The following is a 23057-nucleotide window of genomic DNA, read 5'->3' as shown; positions in this document are numbered from 1 at the left end:
GGTCGAGGAACTAGTCAATTCATTCTTTAAAACTAATTTTAAATTCTCTACCTTACTATTTAAGGCATTGAATTCAGTCTTTAAAGCATCCATGCCTTCGCATAGATTACTAAATTCTTCATAATAGAAGGAAACATTCCACGTGGGAAAAATTATATATAAAAAAACAAAGATGAGGTGACTTACTGAACAAAAGCGCTGGCAGGTCGATAGACACACAAACAAACACAAACATACACACTAAATTCAAGCTTTCGCAACACACTGTTGCCTCATCAGGAAAGAGGGAAGGAGAGGGGAAGACGAAAGGAAGTGGGTTTTAAGGGAGAGGGTAAGGAGTCATTCCAATCCCGGGAGCGGAAAGACTTACCTTTGGGGGAAAAAAGGACAGGTATACACTCGCACACACGCACATATCCATCCACACATACAGACACAAGCAGACATATTTAAAGACAAAGAGTTTGGACAGAGATGTCAGTCGAGGCATAAGTGTAGAGGCAAAGAAGTTGTTGAAAGACAGGTGAGGTATGAGTGGCGACAACTTGAGATTAGCGCAAATTGAGGCCTGGCGGATGACGAGAAGAGAGGATATACTGAAGGGCAAGTTCCCATCTCCGGAGTTCGGATAGGTTGGTGTTGGTGGGAAGTATCCAGATAACCCGGACGGTGTAACACTGTGCCAAGATGTGCTGGCTGTGCACCAAGGCATGTTTAGCCACAGGGTGATCCTCATTACCAACAAACACTGTCTGCCTGTGTCCATTCATGCGAATGGACAGTTTGTTGCTGGTCATTCCCACATAGAATGCATCACAGTGTAGGCAGGTCAGTTGGTAAATCACGTGGGTGCTTTCACATGTGGCTCTGCCTTTGATCGCGTACACCTTCCGGGTTACAGGACTGGAGTAGGTGGTGGTGGGAGGATGCATGGGACAGGTTTTGCATCGGGGGCGGTTACAAGGATAGGAGCCAGAGGGTAGGGAAGGTGGTTTGGGGATTTCATAGGGATGGACTAACAGGTTACGAAGGTTAGGTGGACGGCGGAAAGACACTCTTGGCGGAGTGGGGAGGATTTCATGAAGGATGGATCTCATTTCAGGGCAGGATTTGAGGAAGTCGTATCCCTGCTGGAGAGCCACATTCAGAGTCTGGTCCAGTCCCGGAAAGTATCCTGTCACAAGTGGGGCACTTTTGTGGTTCTTCTGTGGGGGATTCTGGGTTCGAGGGGACGAGGAAGTGGCTCTGGTTATTTGCTTCTGTACCAGGTCGGGAGGGTAGTTGCGGGATGCGAAAGCTGTTTTCAGGTTGTTGGTGTAATGATTCAGGGATTCCGGACTGGAGCAGATTCGTTTGCCACGAAGACCTAGGCTGTAGGGAAGGGACCGTTTGATGTGGAATGGGTGGCAGCTGTCATAATGGAGGTACTGTTGCTTGTTGGTGGGTTTGATGTGGACGGACGTGTGAAGTTGGCCATTGGACAGGTGGAGGTCAACGTCAAGGAAAGTGGCATGGGATTTGGAGTAGGACCAGGTGAATCTGATGGAACCAAAGGAGTTGAGGTTGGAGAGGAAATTCTGGAGTTGTTCTTCACTGTGAGTCCAGATCATGAAGATGTCGTCAATAAATCTGTACCAAACTTTGGGTTGGCAGACTTGGGTAACCAAGAAGGCTTCCTCTAAGCGACCCATGAATAGGTTGGCGTACGAGGGGGCCATCCTGGTACCCATGGCTGTTCCCTTTAATTGTTGGTATGTCTGGCCTTCAAAAGTGAAGAAGTTGTGGGTCAGGATGAAGCTGGCTAAGGTAATGAGGAAAGAGGTTTTAGGTAGGGTGGCAGGTGATCGGCGTGAAAGGAAATGCTCCATCGCAGCGAGGCCCTGGACGTGCGGAATATTTGTGTATAAGGACGTGGCATCAATGGTTGCAAGGATGGTTTCCGGGGGTAACAGATTGGGTAAGGATTCCAGGCGTTCAAGGAAGTGGTTGGTGTCTTTGATGAAGGATGGGAGACTGCATGTAATGGGTTGAAGGTGTTGATCTACGTAGGCAGAGATACGTTCTGTGGGGGCTTGGTAACCAGCTACAATGGGGCGGCCGGGATGATTGGGTTTGTGGATTTTAGGAAGAAGGTAGAAGGTAGGGGTGCGGGGTGTCGGTGGGGTCAGGAGGTTGATGGAGTCAGGTGAAAGGTTTTGCAGGGGGCCTAAGGTTCTAAGGATTCCTTGAAGCTCCGCCTGGACATCGGGAATGGGGTTACCTTGGCAAACTTTGTATGTGGTGTTATCTGAAAGCTGACGCAGTCCCTCAGCCACATACTCCCGACGATCAAGTACCACTGTCGTGGAACCCTTGTCCGCCGGAAGAATGACGATGGATCGGTCAGCCTTCAGATCACGGATAGCCTGGGCTTCAGCAGTGGTGATGTTGGGTGTAGGATTAAGGTTTTTTAAGAAGGATTGAGATGCAAGGCTGGAAGTCAGAAATTCCTGGAAGGTTTGGAGAGGGTGATTTTGAGGAAGAGGAGGTGGGTCCCGCTGTGACGGAGGACGGAACTGTTCCAGGCAGGGTTCAATTTGGATGGTGTCTTGAGGAGTCGGATCATTAGGAATAGGATTAGGATCATTTTTCTTCGTGGCAAAGTGATACTTCCAGCAGAGAGTACGAGTGTAGGACAGTAAATCTTTGACGAGGGCTGTTTGGTTGAATCTGGGAGTGGGGCTGAAGGTGAGGCCTTTGGATAGGACAGAGGTTTCGGATTGGGAGAGAGGTTTGGAGGAAAGGTTAACTACTGAATTAGGGTGTTGTGGTTCCAGATTGTGTTGCTCGGAATTTTGAGGTTTTGGAGGGAGTGGAGCTGGAAGTGGGAGATTGAGTAGATGGGAGAGACTGGGTTTGTGTGCAATGAGAGGAGGTTGAGGTTTGCTGGAAAGGTTGTGAAGGGTGAGTGAGTTGCCTTTCCGGAGGTGGGAAACCAGGAGATTGGATAGTTTTTTGAGGTGGAGGGTGGCATGCTGTTCTAATTTACGGTTGGCCTGTAGGAGGATGCTCTGAACAGTCGGTGTGGATGTGGGAGAGGAAAGATTAAGGACTTTTATTAAGGATAGGAGTTGACGGGTGTGTTCATTGGCTGAGTCGATGTGTAGGTGAAGGATTAGGTGGGTGAGGGCAATGGATTGTTCAGTTTGGAACTGGTATAGGGACTGATGGAAGGAAGGGTTGCAGCCAGAGATGGGAACTTTAAGTGTGAGGCCTTTGGGGGTGATGCCAAATGTCAGACAAGCCTGAGGCGTCAGCTTTCAGGCAACACCACATACAAAGTTTGCCAAGGTAACCCCATTCCCGATGTCCAGGCGGAGCTTCAAGGAATCCTCAGAACCTTAGGCTCCCTGCAAAACCTTTCACCTGACTCCATCAACCTCCTGACCCCACCGACACCCCGCACCCCTACCTTCTACCTACTTCCTAAAATCCACAAACCCAATCATCCCGGCCGCCCCATTGTAGCTGGTTACCAAGCCCCCACAGAACGTATCTCTGCCTACGTAGATCAACACCTTCAACCCATTACATGCAGTCTCCCATCCTTCATCAAAGACACCAACCACTTCCTTGAACGCCTGGAATCCTTACCCAATCTGTTACCCCCGGAAACCATCCTTGTAACCATTGATGCCACGTCCTTATACACAAATATTCCGCACGTCCAGGGCCTCGCTGCGATGGAGCATTTCCTTTCACGCCGATCACCTGCCACCCTACCTAAAACCTCTTTCCTCATTACCTTAGCCAGCTTCATCCTGACCCACAACTTCTTCACTTTTGAAGGCCAGACATACCAACAATTAAAGGGAACAGCCATGGGTACCAGGATGGCCCCCTCGTACGCCAACCTATTCATGGGTCGCTTAGAGGAAGCCTTCTTGGTTACCCAAGTCTGCCAACCCAAAGTTTGGTACAGATTTATTGATGACATCTTCATGATCTGGACTCACAGTGAAGAACAACTCCAGAATTTCCTCTCCAACCTCAACTCCTTTGGTTCCATCAGATTCACCTGGTCCTACTCCAAATCCCATGCCACTTTCCTTGACGTTGACCTCCACCTGTCCAATGGCCAACTTCACACGTCCGTCCACATCAAACCCACCAACAAGCAACAGTACCTCCATTATGACAGCTGCCACCCATTCCACATCAAACGGTCCCTTCCCTACAGCCTAGGTCTTCGTGGCAAACGAATCTGCTCCAGTCCGGAATCCCTGAATCATTACACCAACAACCTGAAAACAGCTTTCGCATCCCGCAACTACCCTCCCGACCTGGTACAGAAGCAAATAACCAGAGCCACTTCCTCGTCCCCTCGAACCCAGAATCCCCCACAGAAGAACCACAAAAGTGCCCCACTTGTGACAGGATACTTTCCGGGACTGGACCAGACTCTGAATGTGGCTCTCCAGCAGGGATACGACTTCCTCAAATCCTGCCCTGAAATGAGATCCATCCTTCATGAAATCCTCCCCACTCCGCCAAGAGTGTCTTTCCGCCGTCCACCTAACCTTCGTAACCTGTTAGTCCATCCCTATGAAATCCCCAAACCACCTTCCCTACCCTCTGGCTCCTATCCTTGTAACCGCCCCCGATGCAAAACCTGTCCCATGCATCCTCCCACCACCACCTACTCCAGTCCTGTAACCCGGAAGGTGTACGCGATCAAAGGCAGAGCCACATGTGAAAGCACCCACGTGATTTACCAACTGACCTGCCTACACTGTGATGCATTCTATGTGGGAATGACCAGCAACAAACTGTCCATTCGCATGAATGGACACAGGCAGACAGTGTTTGTTGGTAATGAGGATCACCCTGTGGCTAAACATGCCTTGGTGCACAGCCAGCACATCTTGGCACAGTGTTACACCGTCCGGGTTATCTGGATACTTCCCACCAACACCAACCTATCCGAACTCCGGAGATGGGAACTTGCCCTTCAGTATATCCTCTCTTCTCGTCATCCGCCAGGCCTCAATTTGCGCTAATCTCAAGTTGCCGCCACTCATACCTCACCTGTCTTTCAACAACTTCTTTGCCTCTACACTTATGCCTCGACTGACATCTCTGTCCAAACTCTTTGTCTTTAAATATGTCTGCTTGTGTCTGTATGTGTGGATGGATATGTGCGTGTGTGCGAGTGTATACCTGTCCTTTTTTCCCCCAAAGGTAAGTCTTTCCGCTCCCGGGATTGGAATGACTCCTTACCCTCTCCCTTAAAACCCACTTCCTTTCGTCTTCCCCTCTCCTTCCCTCTTTCCTGATGAGGCAACAGTGTGTTGCGAAAGCTTGAATTTAGTGTGTATGTTTGTGTTTGTTTGTGTGTCTATCGACCTGCCAGCGCTTTTGTTCGGTAAGTCACCTCATCTTTGTTTTTTTACTAAATTCTTTGCTTTGTGAGTCAACTTTGGTAAAAACAGACCTACATTTGCCGCTTGACTCCTTAGGGTTTCACTCTGGTTATTTAACTGAGAATGTACTCAGTCTAGTTTTTCACTTAGTCGCATTTTGAGCATTTAAAGCTGTACTCTGGGCATTTGTTTGAGAATGTACTGAACCTGGTTTTTCACTTAGTCGCATTTAAAGCTGCTCTTTGGTCTTTGATTAAGTTTACTACCTCAGCCCAGTCTGGCACGTCTTTACTAACTCTCATGGCCATAGCTGGTTCTTGAGTTTCCTCGGCTTGTTGTATGTTATCCATATTATTGCAAGCTTTAGATCTTGTAAGCATGTAACTAACTGTAAGTATGGTAACTACCCTAATAAAGTTCACTGAACAGTTTGTACCACTTTGAACTAAAACAATAAAGTTCTGTTTTATGCTCACCCTGCGGAGAATAAGCGCTGCGTTGGTGAGCGGATGTGGAGGCAGGTCAACACTGGTGAACAGCAGCTGGTGTCGGCAGCGTGAGAAACACACTGGAATCTTCTTCTCTGTTTCTCAATTCAGAATTTTGCCCCTTTAAATACTTGAGCATGTTCCCTTGTTTCGGAGTAAATTCTTTGTTGTATTTGGTTTAGTAACTATGGCAACATACAACAGCTTCTTTCCTCATTTTTTGGTCAAAGAATTCCTGGTTTTTCAGTCCTGTTTCACTGGTCGCCATGTTCTAACGTTTTGTGATAACTTTCTTAATAGGAATTCTCTTCTAAAACTTTGCTCTTTTGGCAACACTGTTGGTATAGTTGCCTTTCAAGCAGAATAAAATTCTTACTTTCAATATGCATATATAACTTTCTGTAAGTACCTCATACTGTCGAACATTAGAAACAAACTAATTTACAAGGCTAAGACAAAAGTTTTTCTCAAGAGTACCTTCTCAGCTGTTCTCGTTATTACAACAACAGTAACTGACACTATTATCACAGAGTTACGTAAATACTCCATGGTACTCTTGTATGCACTTTCACTAAGACTTCCATGGATCGCCCGACAGGTAATCGTTGGTGCCGTTCGACTGCCGCGTGTACATTCTCTTCCTGCGACTGAATTTAAATGTGCACACACAGACATGTGACACACAGTAGGTAGGATTCTATAATCCCACACTCACGTCTAAAACACTGCGTGTTCGAGATGGTAGGAGGCTGAGTGGTTTTAGAAGTTAAACAGAAATTCTCGAAAAACTAAAAGACCAAGAGATGAATACAGTAAGCATGCTCAAAAGGATGTAGGTTGCAGACAAAGAGATGAATACATAAACAGATTCAGAAGGATGTAGGTTGCAGTAGGTACTGGGAGATGAAGCAGCTTGCACAGGGTTGAGTAGCATGGAGAGCTGCATCAAACCAGTCTCTGGACTGAAGACCACAACAACAACAGCATGAAAAGATTGGATTCAGAATACAGCTTTCTCCTCCAGTTACTTGCACAACAGAGCCTTGTCTGAGCAATGACATCATACAGGGTACAAGATGTTATGTCATCTGTACAGAGTCACCACAGGCAGCTAGTCAAGTTGCAAAATCCCAATACAACCACACACTAGCCAGTGAAGATATTCACACACAGGTCAAAACCAGACAGAGCTACTACTAAATCTGCAGTCAAATGTTGCATTAACAGTTGTAAATAAATCAGAGCTGCAGTTACAGAATAAACATTTGCTAGTACATAAATGAAAATAGTGAATTCTCGAAAATGTATTTGGATAGATGAAAACCCAAGGTGCCGGGTGAATTTTCTATAACTCTCCTTATTTCCTAAACCTCACCAGTCCTTTTACTTCATATTTAGTAAAATGTGAGTCTTCATGTATCAAGTCTCAAAGGTTACTTGAATAAAAGAAATATCTTTACACCCTGGAGAAAAGAATGAAATAGAAAGAAGTAAGAATTGTTTAGGAACAGAATCGTAATCCTTGTAAATACTTTTTTAAAAGAGAAATAAATGACATTAATGGTGTAAATCAAAAAATTTACTCACCAAGCGTTGGCAGGAGAAGACAAACATGAAAGGAGGTTATACTTATGCAAGCTTTTGGAGCCAGTGGCTCCTCCTCCTGGCTGAAGGGTTCAAGGGGAAGGAAGAGGACTGGGGTGGATTAGAAAGAGGGGTAGATTTGAGAAGTGTCACTCGGAACTGTGGGTCAGGGGAGACTTACCAGATGGGATAAGGAAAGACTGTTGGGGACTCCACCGGACAAGTTGAAAACCTGAGACCTTAAAGGTGGAAGACAGGGTAATATGCTAAACAGAGATTACTGCTAAAACATCATGCATAGACTAATAAGAGTGAAAAGCTAAGTGCATTGTATGTAACAGAAGTTGGAGGGGGATGATGAAAAATAGACAGGTCATAAAATGCAAGAGGTAGAAAGCTAAAATGGAGTTAAGAAACGAGAAGTTCCTGTGAAGAAATGGTTATACAGAAGAAATTATCGTAAATTAAGGTCAGGTGGATAGCGAGAACCAAGGACACGTGTTAGTGCCAATTACCACCTGCAGAGCCCTGAGAAACTGGTGCTGGGGGAAGATTCCAGATGTCACGGTGATGAAACAGGCACCAAGGTTGCCGGTAAATGTCCCCCACCTATGCCCATTCATCCTAACTTCACCCCTCTTCCTTCCTTTTCAACCCTTCTGCCGGAAGAAGGAGCTACTGGCTCTAAACGCTTGCATAAGTATAACCTTTTTTTTATGTCTGTGTTCTCCTGTCACCGCTTCCTTAGTGCTTTCTTTCGTTTTCAGTCCAGTTACATTATATTGTCAAAAATTATTTTCATTGTTATACTGTTATAAATTGTAACACCAATGACAGCTATGCATCCTCACTGGAAGCAGGAGCAGTGGTGAAAGTCTGAAACTTTTTAGGATCAGATGTCCTTGCTAAACAGTTCAAGCGTACTATGTTGTTATACACAGGCTGAATCGGAGATATGTAAACCATTGTATTTAATTTATTGTTGTTTGTTGTAATCTTCAGTCCAGAGACTGGTTTGATGCAGCTCTCCATGCTACCCTATCCTGTGCAAGCTTCTTCATTTCCAAGTACCTACTGCAACCTACATCCTTCTGAATCTGCTTAATGTAGTCATCTCTTGGTCCTCCCCCCCCCCCCCCCCCCCCCCCCCCCCCCCCCCCACGATTTTTACCCTTCTTGCTGCCCTCCGGTACTAAATTGTTGATCCCTTGATGCCTCAGATTGTGTCCTACCATCCGATCCTTTCTTCTAGTCAAGTTGTACCACAAATTCCTCTTCTCCCCAATTCTATTTAATACCTCTTCATTTGTTATGTGATCTATCTATCTATCTAATCTACAGCAGTCTTCTGTAGCACCACATTTCGAAAGCTTCAATTCTCTTCTTGTCTAAACAGTTTATCGTCCATGTTTCACTTCCATACATAGCCACACTCCATACAAATACTTTTAGAAAAGACTTCCTGACATTTAAATTTATACTCGATGTTAACAAATTTCTCTTCTTCAGAAACACTTTTCTTGCCATTGACAGTCTACATTTTATATCCTCTCTACTTCGACCATCATCAGTTATTTTGCTCCCCAAATAACAAAACTCATCTACTACTTTAAGTGTCTCATTTCCTAATCTAATTCCTTCAGCATCACTTAATTTAATTCAACTACATTCCATTATCCTCACTTTGCTTTTCTTGTTGTTCATCTTATATCCTCCTTTCAAGACACTGTTCATTCTGTTCAACTGCTCTTCCAGGTCCTTAGCTGCCTCTGACAGAATTACAATGTCATCGGCGAACCTCCTCAAAGTTTTTATTTCTTCTCCATGGATTTTAGTTCCTACTCCAAATTTTGCTTTTGTTTCCTTTAGTGCTTGCTCATTATACAGATTGAATAACATCGGGGATAGGCTATAACCCTGCCTCACTCCCTTCTCAACCACTGCTTCCCTTTCGTGCCCCTCGACTCTTATAACTGCAGTCTGGTTTCTTTACAAATTGTAAATAGCCTTTCATTCCCTGTATTTGACACCTGGCACCTTCAGAATTTTAAAGAGAGTACTCCAGTCAACATTGTCAAAAGCTTTCTCTGACTCTACAAATGCTAGAAAAGTGGGTTTGCCTTTCCCTAATCTATCTTCTAACATAATTCATAGGGTCAGTATTGCCTCATGTGTTCCAACATTTCTATGGAATCCAAACTGATCTTCCCCAAGGTCGGCTTCTACCAGTTTTTCCATTTGTCTGTAAAGAATTCTTGTTAGTATTTTGCAGCCATGACTTATTAAACTGATAGTTCAGTTGACACCTGTCAACACCTGCTTTCTGTCTGATTGGAATTATTATATTCTTCTTGAGGTCTGAGGGAGGGTATTTCGCCTGTCCCATACATCTTGCTCACCATATGGTAGAGTTTTGTCAGGCATGGCTCTCCAAAGGCTATCAGTAGTTCTGATGGAATGTTGTCTACTCCCAGGGCCTTGTTTCAGCTCAGGTCATTTAGTGCCCTGTCAAACTCTTACATGCAGTATCATATCTCCCATTTCATTTTCACCTAAGTCCTCTCCCATTTCCATTATATTGCCCTCCAGTTCACCACCCTTGTATAGACCCTCGATATACTCCTTCCACCTTTCTGATTTCGCTTCATTGCTTGGAACTGGTTTTCCATCTATGCTCTTGATGTTCATTCAAGGGTTTCACTTTTCTCCAAAGGTCTCTCTAATTTTCCTGTAGGCAGTGCCTATCTTACCCTCTAATAGTATATACCCCATCCTCTTTAAATTTGTCCCTAGCCATCCCTGCTTAGCCATTTGGCACCTCCTGTCGATCTTATTTTTGAGACGCTTGTATTCCTTTTTGCCTGCTTCATTTACTGCATTTTTATATTTTCTCCTTTCATCAATTAAATTCAATATCTCTTCTGTTACCCAAGGATTTCTTCTAGCCCTTGCCTTTTTACCTACTTGATCATCTGCTGCCTTGACATTTTCATCTCTCAAAGCTACGCATCCTTCTTCTACTGTCTTTCTTTCCCCCGTTCTTGTCAGTCGTTCCTTAATGCTCTCAATGCTCTCACTGAAACGCTCTACAACCTCTGGCTCTTTCAGTTTATCTAGGTTCCATCTCCTTAAATTCCTACCTTTTTGCAGTTTCTTCAGTTTTAGTATACAGTTCGTAACCAATAAATTGTGGTCAGAGTCCACATCTGCCCCAGGAAACGTCTTACAATTTAAAACTTGGTTCATAAATCTCTGTCTTACCATTATATAATCTGTCTGAAACTTTCCAGTGTCTCCAGGCCTCCTCTACATCTGGCATAATCCGTATCACTTCAGGCGGTGGGGTGGGGGGGGGGGGGGGGGGTTCCTTCGTAGTCTTGGATGTTATTGAATTTAGCATATGTTAAAATTCAGGGTAGGTAATAAACGTGTAATTTTTTTGTTTTCTCCAAAAAAATTCCTGCCCTGAGATATAGGCCTCCAAAGATAAAACTGCGAACACCATTTTGAAGATGCGGATATCAGAAAAAACTGATTGACTGATCTGACCATGTAACACTAACCAAAACGGCCTTGCTGTGCTGGTACTGCAAATGGCTGAAAGCAAGGGGAAACTATAGCCGTAATTTTTCCCAAGGGCTTGCAGCTTAACTGTATGGTGAAATGATGATGGTGTCCTTTTGGGTAAAATATTCTGGAGTTAAAATAGTCCCCCATCTGGATCTCCAATTGGGGACTACTCAGGAGGACGTCGTTATCAGGAGAAAGAAAACTGATGTTCTACTGATCGGAGCATGGAATGTCAGCTCCCTTAATCGGACAGGTAGGTTAGAAAATTTAAAAAGGGAAATGGATAGGTTAAAGTTAGTTATAGTGGGAATAAGTGAATTTCAGTGGCAGGAGGAACAAGACTTCTGGTCAGGTGAATACAGAGTTATAAATACAAAATAAAATAGGGGTAATGCAGGAGTAGGTTTAATAATGAATAGGAAAATAGGAATGCGGGTAAGCTACTAAAAACAGCATAGTGAACGCATTATTGTGGCTAAGATAGATACGAAGCCCACACCTACCACAGTAGTACCAGTTTATATGCCAACTAGCTCCGCAGATGACAACGAGATTGATGAAATGAATGATGAGATAAAAGAAATTATTCAGATAGTGAAGGGAGAGGAAAATTTAATAGTCATGGCTGACTGGAACTCGCTAGTAGGGAAAGGAAGAGAAGGAAACATAGTAGGTGAATATGGAATGGGAGTAAGGAATGAAAGAAGAAGCTGCCTGGTAGGATTTTGCACAGAGCATAACTTAATCGTAGCTAACACTTGGTTCAAGAATCATAAAAGAAGGTTGTATACACGGAAGAAGCCTGGAGATACTGGAAGGTCTCAGATAGATTATATAATGGTAAGACAGAGATTCAGGAACCAGGTTTTAAATTGTAAGACATTTCCAGGCGCAGATGTGGACTCTGACCACAATCTGTTGGTTATGAACTGTATATTAAAACTGAAGAAACTGCAAAAAGGTGGGACTTTGAGGAGATGGGACCTGGATAAACTGAAAGAACCAGAGGGTGAAGAGAGCTTCAGGGAGAGCATTAGGGAATGATTGACAAGAATGGGGGAAAGAAATACAGTACAAGAAGAATGGTAAAAAGGTAAAAAGACGAGGGCTAATAGAAATCCTTGGGTAACGGAAGATATATTGAATTTAATTGATGAAAGGAGAAAATATAAAAATGCAGTAAATGAAGCAGGCAAAAAGGAATACGAACGTCTCAAAAATGAGATCGACAGGAAGTGCAAAATGACTAAGCAGGGATGGCTAGAGGACAGATGTAAGGATGTAGAGGTGCATATCACTAGGGGTAAGATAGATACTGCCTACATGAAAATTAAAGACACCTTTGGAGAAAAGAGAAGCACTTGCATGAATATCAAGAGCTTAGATGGAAACCCAGTTCTAAGCAAAGAAGGGAAAGCAGAAAGGTGGAAGGAGTATATAGAAGGTCTATACAAGGGCGATGTTCTTGAGGACACTATTATAGAAATGGAAGAGAATGTAGATGAAGATGAAATAGGAGATATGATACAGCCTTGGGAGAGCCAGGCCTAACAAACTTCTACCATCTAGTGAGCAAGATGTATGAGACAGGCGAGATACCCCCAGACTTCAAGAAGAATATAATAATTCCAATCCCAAAGAAAGCACGTGTTGACAGATGTGAAAATTACTAAACTATCAGTCTAATAAGCCACGGCTGCAAAATACTAACATGAAATCTTTACAGACAAATGGAATAACTGGTAGAAACGGACCTCGGGGAAGATCAGTTTGGATTCCGTAGAAATGTTGGAACACGCGCGGCAATACTGACCCTACGACTTATCTTAGAAAATAGATTAAGGAAAGGCAAACCTTTTTTTTAGCAGCTGTAGACTTAGAGAAAGCTTTTGACAATGTTGACTGGAATACTCTCTTTCAAAGTCTGAAGGTGGCAGGGGTAAAATACAGGGAGTGAAAGGCTATTTACAATTTGTACAGAAACTAGATGGCAGTTATAAGAGCCGAGGGACATGAAAGGGAAGGGAGTGAGACAGGGTTGTAGCCTCTCCCCGATGTTATTCAATCTGTATATTGAGCAAGCAATAAAAGAAACAAAAGAAAAATTCAGAATAGGTATTAAAATCCATGGAGAAGAAATAAAAACTTTGAGGTTTGCCAATGACACTGTAATTCTGTCAGAGGCAGCAAAGGACCTGTAGGAGCAGTTGAACAGAATGGATAGTGTCTTGAAAGGAGGATATAAGATGAACATCAACAAAAGCAAAACGAAGATAATGGAATGTAGTTGAATTAAATTAAGTGATGCTGAAGGAATTAGATTAGGAAATGAGACACTTAAAGTAGTAGATGAGTTTTGCTATTTTGCTATTTGATGATGGTCGAAGTAGAGAGGATATAAAATGTAGACTGGCAATGGCAAGGAAAGCGTTTCTGAAGAAGAGAAATTTGTTAACATCGAGTATAGATTTAAGTGTCAGGAAGTCATTTCTGAAAGTATTTGTATGGAGTGTAGCCGTGTATGGAAGTGAAACATGGACGATAAATAGTTTGGACAAGAAGAGAATAGAAGGTTTCAAAATGTGGTTCTACAGAAGAATGCTGAAGATTAGATGGGTAGATCACATGAATAATGAGAAGGTATTGAATAGAATTGGAGAGAAGAGGAGCTTGTGGCACAACTTGACTAGAGGAAGGGATCGGTTGGTAGGACATGTTCTGAGACATCAAGGGATCACCAATTTAGTACTGGAGGGCAGTATGGAGGGTAAAAATCGTAGAGGGAGACCGAGAGATGAATACACTAAACAGATTCCGAAGGATGTGGGTTGCAGTAGGTACTGGGAAATGAAGAAGCTTGCACAGGATAGAGTAGCGTGGAGAGCTGCATCAACCCAGTCTCTGGACTGAAGACAACAACAACAACATCTCTGTAACAGTTTTAGATACTTTGTTAGAATTGTTTTATTTTAAAGATAATTGCAATGATTACAACAGTATCCTTCCTATGGACATATCTGTCACAGTTCTTTTACTGTCGCCTTTTGAGTTTTTTTATAATTTATGGAAAAATTTTTTTTTTGAAAGATGTCAATCCAGAAAGTTAGATTTTTTTTTCTGTTGATTAGTACCATGTAGTGCTATATCCTCTGTAAAGAAGAGCTTCCACTTTTACGTTTTATAGGTTTTATTTTAAAAATATCATTTTTTTTAAACTTTCAGCGGTAATGTATGTCTTCACTGAAGTCGTTTCTTACTAATTTCTTTGTTACAATATTTATTTTTATTGTCTTTGTTGCAGTTATTTCTTTTCACTTTCATTGTTGCAGATATTTCTTACAATTTGTTTCTTGTCATTTTTTTTGTTGTGGTCGTTCATTGCAGGTTTCTGTATTGTAGTTGTTCAGTGCTAATTTGTTTACTGAAGAGGCTTCTAAGGAATTTGAGACCGTCCAGTAAGTTCTGTGTTTTCCTGAGGAATTTGTCAGTTGACACAGTTGCAGTATGTTTGGTGAAAAGGACCGTTTGAAATGTCTTCTGACTGGGGCCATTGGAGTGTGAAGTGTGCTGACTATTTGCATATCCATGAAAGAGTGACATATAAGACAAAGGGAAAAAAATAGACTTTGTTCAGGTTGAGAATAAGTGTTCTCATTTGAAGACTCTGTTTCAAAGTGTAGATGTTTCCAGTGATGATTTTCTGTGTTCCAAATGTTTTGACAGAATAACGACAGTGATAGTATCTGAACGAGGTGAAGCCTCTTGTGGTGCAGATGATATAGATTTTGCATCAATAGAGGAAGAATTAAATACCCTGAATCAGTTAACTACGGAGGTAGGTATTAGTCCTGTTAAGTAACCGTGATCAGTAAAGTCAAGTCATAAGCTCTGTGCATCAAGAAAGCACAGAGAAATTGCTAAAGCTATGGATGAATACACTACAGCAAAACTGACAACACTCTTCAAAGTAGAAATTTCCACTTCAGAAGAAAATGAACCATAGCACTCTTGCACCTCTTGCTGGGAATTTTTCATGAATATTGATTAAGCTGTTAAACTTTCTGCAGCTTACAGTGAAAAGGTGCAAGTTTTAACTATTATTCCAGAGACATTTTCAAAGAAAACAATTTTTAATCACGTTTCATCAGTATCAAAGTACATTGTAGACAAATCAAGAAATGTGAGTTCTGTAAAAGGAGTCTTCGGAAGACCAAATCCCAATTATGTTCATCCTGTAGAAGCAGCTCAAGTTCAAATAGTGCAGTCATTTTATCCAGCAGATCAGTGGGACTGTTTTCACCAGAGTGCCAATAAAAAAGACACTATAACTGTAACAGTTGAAGGTCAAAAAGTTGTGAAAGTGAAGAGGTACATAACTCACAATATTAAAGAAACTTTTGCAATTTATAAGAGCAACTATACAATTTCACGTATTGGAAGATAAAAATTTTACGCACTACGACCCAAGTTGGTTGTTCCAAACCCACCTAGAGATGTCTGTTTATTTGCGTACTGCACGAATCTTGAACTTTGTGTGGTAACTTTGAAGAACTTACTGGAGCACGTGACATATGACATCATGGTTGGGTGTGTGAAGTCATTAGTAGTCTGTGACATAAAGTGAGAGACTTGTTTGTTTCAAGAATGTGGTGACTGCCCTGGAAAGGGAGGATTGTGTGAAACTACTGGATAATCTTTTCGACGAAGACACAGTGGAATTATTCCGCCATGCACTCATAACCACGTATTACCAGTGAGGAGACAAGTTTTACCAACAGGTGGATGGAATCGCTATGGGATCCCCATTGGCACCATGTATTGCCAATCTGTGCATGGAATGCTTCGAGGATATCGCCTTGGAAACAGCACGCCTTAAATCCAAGGCCTTTTATCGGTACTTGGGCGATACTTTTGTGGTCTGCCCACATGGCGAGGACACTCTTAATGGAATTTCTCAGTCATCTGAACAGCATACATGAGAACATCAAGTTCACAGTGGAATTGGAAGAAAGTGGGTGCCTACCCTTCCTCAATATCTTGATAAAGAAGAAAACGGACGGCACACTGGGACACTCGGTCTACTGAAAGAAAACACACACAGACCTGTACCTCAACGCTAACAGCTGCCATCACCCAGCACAACGGAAATCTGTACTCAGTACTCTTGTCCGCAGAGCTCATGACATATGCGACAGGGACGGTTTATCTACTGAGATTCAGCACCTGAAGAAAACCTTCCAGAAGAATGGATACACCAAAACGCAGATGATATGCGCCCTCAAGATGGGCAAGAAGAAGAAGAAGAAGAAGAAGAAGAAGAAGAAGAAGAAGGACCTTCAGGAAGAAGAGAACAAAAGAGGTCTGGTGTACCTCCCGTGTGCAGGGCCGCCCATGGCCAAGATTGCTAGGATACTGGAGAAGAACAAGATAAAAACTACCTTCCATCCTCCATCAAAAATCAGAAATATGCTGGGCTCAATGAAGGACAATTTGGGTCTAAGAACACCATGTGTCGACAGTATTTCCTGTGAATGTGTGAAACAATATATCGGACAGACACAGCGTTGCATAACACAACGCATCTCTGAACATCTGAAAAGCGTCCGCCTTGGACAAAAAGAAAAATCCGCTGTAGCGGAGCACAGCCTCAGTGAAGAACACACATTTCAATTTGAAGAAACCAAGAGACTGTGTCGAGTGAAAGGTTTCTGGGACTCTATTATTAAAGAGGCAATGGAGATACGGGTCAGTGATAACCTGGTCAATGGGGATAGTGGCTTCCAACTCAGCAGTGCGTGGAACACAATATTATCAAGAATCAGACGAGAGCGCACCAATGGAGGCAGGTCGGTGGCAGAGGATGGAATAAACAGGCTGCACCGGGACGAGACGGCAGGATCCAACGCACACCCCCCACCCCCTCCCCACCACCACCGTGCGCCGCCGCGCCAATTCTGCTCGGGCCGGATTGGCCCGACTGCCGGCGAGGGTGCAGAGAAGCCTGTGGTCCAGCGGCTATAAAGATCTGGACTTTGCCTGAGGATAGCAAGTAAGAAACTTGATGAAATGTTGCTGGAGAACAGCACACTGACTCCGCTGTCAACCTGAGAAGATTCTGTCATCAAGATTTGGTGAGAAAGTCTGCATTCTCATATACAATTATGTTAAATAATTCTAGATTTTTATTTTTATGAGCCTGTTATGTGATAATGTGTTAGTGAAACAGGTTTTATGTGTGGCAGAAATTTCAGTTGTTTATAAAACCTGTTCAACCTAAAAGTGGAAGCTCTCTTTTTCAGGGAATGTAGAACTATTTGGTACGAATGAACAGAAAAAAATCAAAATTTTATGTATTGGCATTTTTGGATAGAAAATTTTTTTTCCTGTACATTATAAAGAAAGTTCAGAATGTTATAGTAAAAGAACAAAAAAAATACGTGTTCCTTATGTAGTCCTTCATATTAACACATGCTAAATCCAGTAACATCAGAGACTATGAAGGTAAGATTTTTTCCTAGCCTGCCTGAATTGATATGGACCATGCTGTATACAACCTTCTTTCATGATTCTTAAACCAAGTGTTAGCTATGATTAAATTATGCTCTGTGCAAAATTCTACCAGGTGGCATCCTCTTTCATTCCTTACCCCCACTCCATATTCACCTGCTACTTTTCCTTCTCTTCTTTCTCCTACTATCGAATTCCAATCCCCCATGACTATTAAATGTTCGTCTCCCCTCACTATCTGAATGACTTCTTTTATCTCGTCATATGTTTCTTCGACCTCTTCGTCATCTGTGGAGCTAGTTGGCATATAAACTTGCACTACTGTGGTAGGCGTGGGCTTCGTGTCTATCTTGGCTACAACAATGCATTCACTATCCTGTTCATAGTAGCTTACCCATGCTCCTATTTTTTTTATTCATCGTTAAACGTATTCCTGCCATTATCCCTATTTGATTTTATATCCATATCCCTTTTTAAATTTTCTTACATACCTGCCTGATTAAGTAATCCGACTTTACATGCTCCGATCTGTAGAACGCCAGTTTTGTTTTTCCTGATAATGATGCCCTTCTGAGTAGTCCCCGCCGTGAGACCCGAATGGGGGATTATTTGACCCCCAGAATATTTTATCCAAGAGGCACCATCATCATTTATTTGACCCCCAGAATATTTTATCCAAGAGGCACCATCATCATTTAACTATACAGTAAAGCTGCATGCCCTCAGGAAAAATTACAGTTGTAGTTCCCTTGTTTTCAGCAGTTTACAGTATTAGCACAGTAAGGCCGTTTTGGTTTATGTTACAAGGCCAGATCAGTCAGTCATCCAGACTGTTGCCTCTGCAGCTACTGGAAAGGCAGCTGCCCCTCTTCAGGAACTACATGTTTGTCTGGCGTCTCGACAGGTACCCCTCCCTTGTGGTTGCACCTACGGCTATCTGTATCACTGAGGCACGCAAGCCTCCCCACCAACGGCAAGGTCCATGGTTCATTGGGGGAGGGGAGGGGGGGTTAATTTATTATGAATAATATATTTGTCTGCTCTAACTTAGTGTCTTGAGCTTTAGAATACTCCCGTATCAGAATTTTATGTACTTGTGGTAAAACTGTATTTAAGTACTCCCTGGCGGTTTGATTGTAACTTAATGGCAAAAAAGTACTAGTAATAGCGTTAAAATTAAGGAAATTTCTGTTATTTCTTTGTATGGACATTCTCTTATGTATTGTTGAGCCCGATTCCGAAGCAACAGAGCATCATTGAAAGAAAAAATGATTTTTATGTTAAGGGAGAATTGGGCTAAAACCAAGCTAGTGTGTAAAGTTTGCATCTAGAATTTGTCTAATGAACATTGTAAAATAATGCCAAATAAATGTGCAAAAGTAGGAAGTCGATTTGGAATGTACCAACAAAGATGTAGCCCATGCGGTCCAGTCTCCTATAAAGTAATTGAGTGCCATAATCCAAGTTTTGTTTAAACTGAAACCACTGTCCTTGTTTAATATTTTTTCTGACATTTTTATGTCGATAGACAACTTAATTATGCTGTCCCAGAAACTTGGCTTTTGCACAGTGATACTCGTCTCCTCGTATTTAATTTTATGAGTGTATTGTAGACAGTGCTCGGTGACAGCAGATTTACTTGGTTTCCTTAATTGGGCATGCCTTTGGTGTTCCTTGCATCTCTCCTCGATTGTACTGATTGTCTGCCCCATGTAAGACATGCCATATTTGCATGGGATGCGATACATATCCACTTTCGAAGATGTAGATTGTCTTTAACACGACAAAGAATACTTTTTATCTTAGTTTAAGGGAGCAAAATACAACAGATTCCATGTGATTTGAGACTTTCTCGGCGTATTCCATTCGTGAAATCTTCTCGGGTGATCAGCCGAGTAAAGGCGTCGTCTTCTCGCAACGTTTCGAAGGGTTTCGTACCCATCATCTTCGCTTGAAGATGATGGGTACGAAACCCTTCGAAACGTTGCGAGAAGACGACGCCTTTACTCGGCTGATCACCCGAGAAGATTTCACGAAACAGATTCCATGTCTGAGGAGACTACCTATCTTTCCAGATATTGGGCCAGCGTAAGGTAGATAAGTGGTTTTTGGCTTCTCTTCCTTTGTCTCTGCCTCAACTTCTTTCTCAGTTGTTCTTGACTTTGACTGCATCACCCTTTCAATTTGATGATCTGAGTACCCTTTTCTTTAGAATGCTGTTCTTGAATGTGAAAATGTTGGAGCCCTATGGAAAAAGAGTCTTGAGCATCAAATTTCTTTGTGACAGATGGTAATGGGTCGAGATGTGGAGATACGGGTCAGTGTGCATGGGTTTTCTGTATACACTGTGACTCAGTATCCAGACAGATCAGTAGGTTTCTACAGAAACTGGGAATTCAGTGTATTTAGTTCCCTTCAACTAAGTATCCATTGTAATATTAAGGATGATCTAGGTCTCCGAAAGCCGGGTGTGTACTGCATTTCATGTGACTGTGGCTTATATGGGGCACACTATCAGAACAGCCAAGGAGAGATGCAAACAGTGTCAGCAACATACCTGATTGAATCAACCAAACAAATTATCTGTTGCCGAGCACTGCCTATAACATAACCATGAAATGAAATATGATGAGACCAGTATCATTGTGCAAATGTCAAGTTTCTGGGACAGCATAATTGAGGAGTCTTATCAAGATAGCGATATCAGGAAACTTAATAAACAGGGATGGCGGTTTCAATTTAAGTAACACTTGGGGTCGAGAATGCATTTTATTAAAATCTTGCTGCTCATCACATCCACAAAATTTGGAAGGCATAGAGGGAATTTGTGTTCGTGGAATATCAGTACGGGCTCTGAAAAACAAAGGTACCCTATAGAGCATAGTGAACGTAGGGACTCAAACTTGGCTGTAAATAGCACATGAGACCAACAATAGTCCACAGTCTGGTTGGAGTCCAGGAGAAAGTACACGGCAGCAAAACTCGCAGCATCTGAAGGAGATGGCAGGGGTGGCTGTTGAAATATTGTGCATAAAATGGAAACAACAACTCGGCAGAAAACGCGGAAGCACAAGGTTACAAGGTTAATACTTGTATTATAAACTTTGTTTTATTGAATGTAGATGCTACTGCAGTAAAATGGTAGCAAAAGTCTGATATGATGTGTTGTTGTAAAGTAATATAATCTTTACTTTGTGTAACTTCATTGTAATCTGAATGTTCATATTAATACAAAACTTGAGACCTAATGTTTATATGCTTTTGAAAAAAATATTTTATAGCCCGAGTGCAATATATTTGTGACCTGGCAGTGGCTGGCGCAATGTTGCCAGGCGATATATAATATTCCGTGTTCTCCAAAGATTCCTAATAATGCAAACATGGTGATAATAGAAAGAATGTTGTGCTTGCAGATTGTTCTCACTACAACCTGTCGGCAGTGGGGGTAACAGCAACAGCAGTAGCTGTTGTGATTCTGATATGTAAAAATCAGTAGTGTAATGGTTCGTTGAAAGAGAAGTATCAATTTCACATACTAAATATCTTGAAATAACAAATAGCCTATCTAGAACTGTAGCCAGAGTGTAATGAAATAACATGTAGCTCAATGTCATTTTCAAATACATAACAATTCCCTCACATTTTCATTACATCTTACTATGTGTTGAACAATTTTATGCCACTAAGATAAAGCTTCTCAGTTGTTTGAGTTTTCCAACATATGTTTTGTAGTATTCTTTCTTTCGTAGCCCTCAATTTTATCCCATTCAAGGTCTATGCAGTTAAAATGGTGTGACACAGTTGCAGTCTCAGAAACCTGTGACCAAAATTTGTGCCACTTCATGGGTTACATATAGAGGCGACTGTCGGCTATTCAGAGCTAGGAGGCCCAATCATTTGCCCTTCCTATAGTTGTTTGGTGTGGGAGGGCTTTTTAGTTTTAACCAGCCAATAATTTCCATTTTCTAGAGGAAGCTGTAGTTGTCTTTCAGGGATGGTCAGATTTTATGAGTCATTATTCCTCATAGTTATGGAAGGGGAAAAAGGGAGATTTGGATTTACGGTGATGAAAGGCATGGATGTTCTGATGATTCTCATTTCAAAAGTTCTCCTTTTTTTGCTTAGCACTCCTGTGGACGGGTGTATTATCCCGAAGGCATATAATAATGACAAAATAAATTTATTGAGCATTTTCATACAATGTTCAGAATTTACTGTAACTGGACTTTGATTGTGGTCATGTTAACCATTTCAGGTAACGCATTGCAAAATTTCATTACTGAAGGGAAACTGCTTTGAAAACTAAAGTAATAGATTTTTGTAACAGCTGTTTTATCTTAATTTTAAATATGTAGACAGTTCTGATTCCCAACTGCTAAAGTGCTGATGGATGAGTAATACACCCCACCCCCCCCCCCTCCCTCTCTCTTCGTGTGTGTGTGTGTGTGTGTGTGCTTTTTATAGTGAAAGTAGGCACTGTGATTTATGATTCTTGCTTTCAGATGTGTCAACTGTGCGGTTTCTGCGACTACACTGCACCGTCTGTGATACCCATTTAGGATGTAAACCAGGTTCTGTGCTCATGAGGCATGTTCGCTTGGGAACGCTCTTGTGTAAGGACTGCTTTACATTTTATGGTGCAGGTGAATTTCCAGTTGCAGAAGATGGAAGTGAATCATTCTGTTGCTGGTGTGGCCAAGGTGGAAGTGTAATTTGTTGTAGCAGTTGCTCAGCTGTCTTTTGCAAGGTTTGTTGTATGATCTGATTCAGTGTATGTTGTGCTTGTGTGGGACCTGTGTCTGTGGGGTCAATTTATTGACTCAAGCTATTCATTTGTAATCATTATTTATATGTTGCTTGCTTAATGTCAAACTGAAAGGAGTAAAAGGACTGGAAACTGTTAGCAATGTTGTATGCTTACCAGTATCTATCTTTGGGTATTTTATTATATTTTTGTGTACTTTATTATAGACTTCTATATAGATTTTTAAATTGTTAGGAATTGTTAGACTTGTTCATTATGAGTGCGTAACAAATACAGACAGTAAGTTTGTTAATCACTTGTTTGGTTTAAACCACAACTTTGATAGTATACAGTAAGCTCTAATTCTACTTCCCATTTAATATAAAATTTTGAATCATTCACAAGCATCTAAAAAGAGCAAGACATCAATAATTGAACCTTATAAAACATTCTTTGTGATTTCTTGCCATATAGGCTGGCCGTATGGCCGAGCGGTTCCAGGCTCTTCAGTCCGAAACCACGCTGCTGCTACGGTCACAGGTTCAAATCCTGCCTTGGGCATGGATGTGTGTGATGTCCTTAGGTTAGTTAGGTTTAAGTAGTTCTAAGTCTAGGGGACTGATGACCTCTGTGTGTTAGGTCCCATAGTGCTTAGAGCCATTTGAACATTCTTGCCATATAGAGGATGCTTAGTCCATTTATGAAGTATGAAAACAACTTAACATAACTTTCTAGGAATCAGTGAAGAATGCAGTACAGTGC

The 23057-nt window shown here is 42.0% G+C and overlaps 1 protein-coding gene across 1 annotated transcript in view; it reads left to right on the top strand.

The window, feature by feature from the left end:
• Positions 1–23057, top strand: part of LOC124606565 — a 115669-nt gene that overhangs the window by 11594 nt on the left and 81018 nt on the right. Inside the window, exon 4 of the mRNA XM_047138549.1 lies at positions 22054–22298. Coding sequence (XP_046994505.1) covers positions 22054–22298 — 245 coding nt within the window. The remainder of the gene's footprint in view (positions 1–22053; positions 22299–23057) is intronic.

This window comes from Schistocerca americana, chromosome 3 (assembly GCF_021461395.2).
Source record: "Schistocerca americana isolate TAMUIC-IGC-003095 chromosome 3, iqSchAmer2.1, whole genome shotgun sequence".
Taxonomy (NCBI): Eukaryota; Metazoa; Arthropoda; class Insecta; order Orthoptera; family Acrididae; genus Schistocerca; species Schistocerca americana.
Note: the sequence above shows the minus strand (reverse complement) of the source record. Positions and strands in the feature narration are given on the sequence as shown.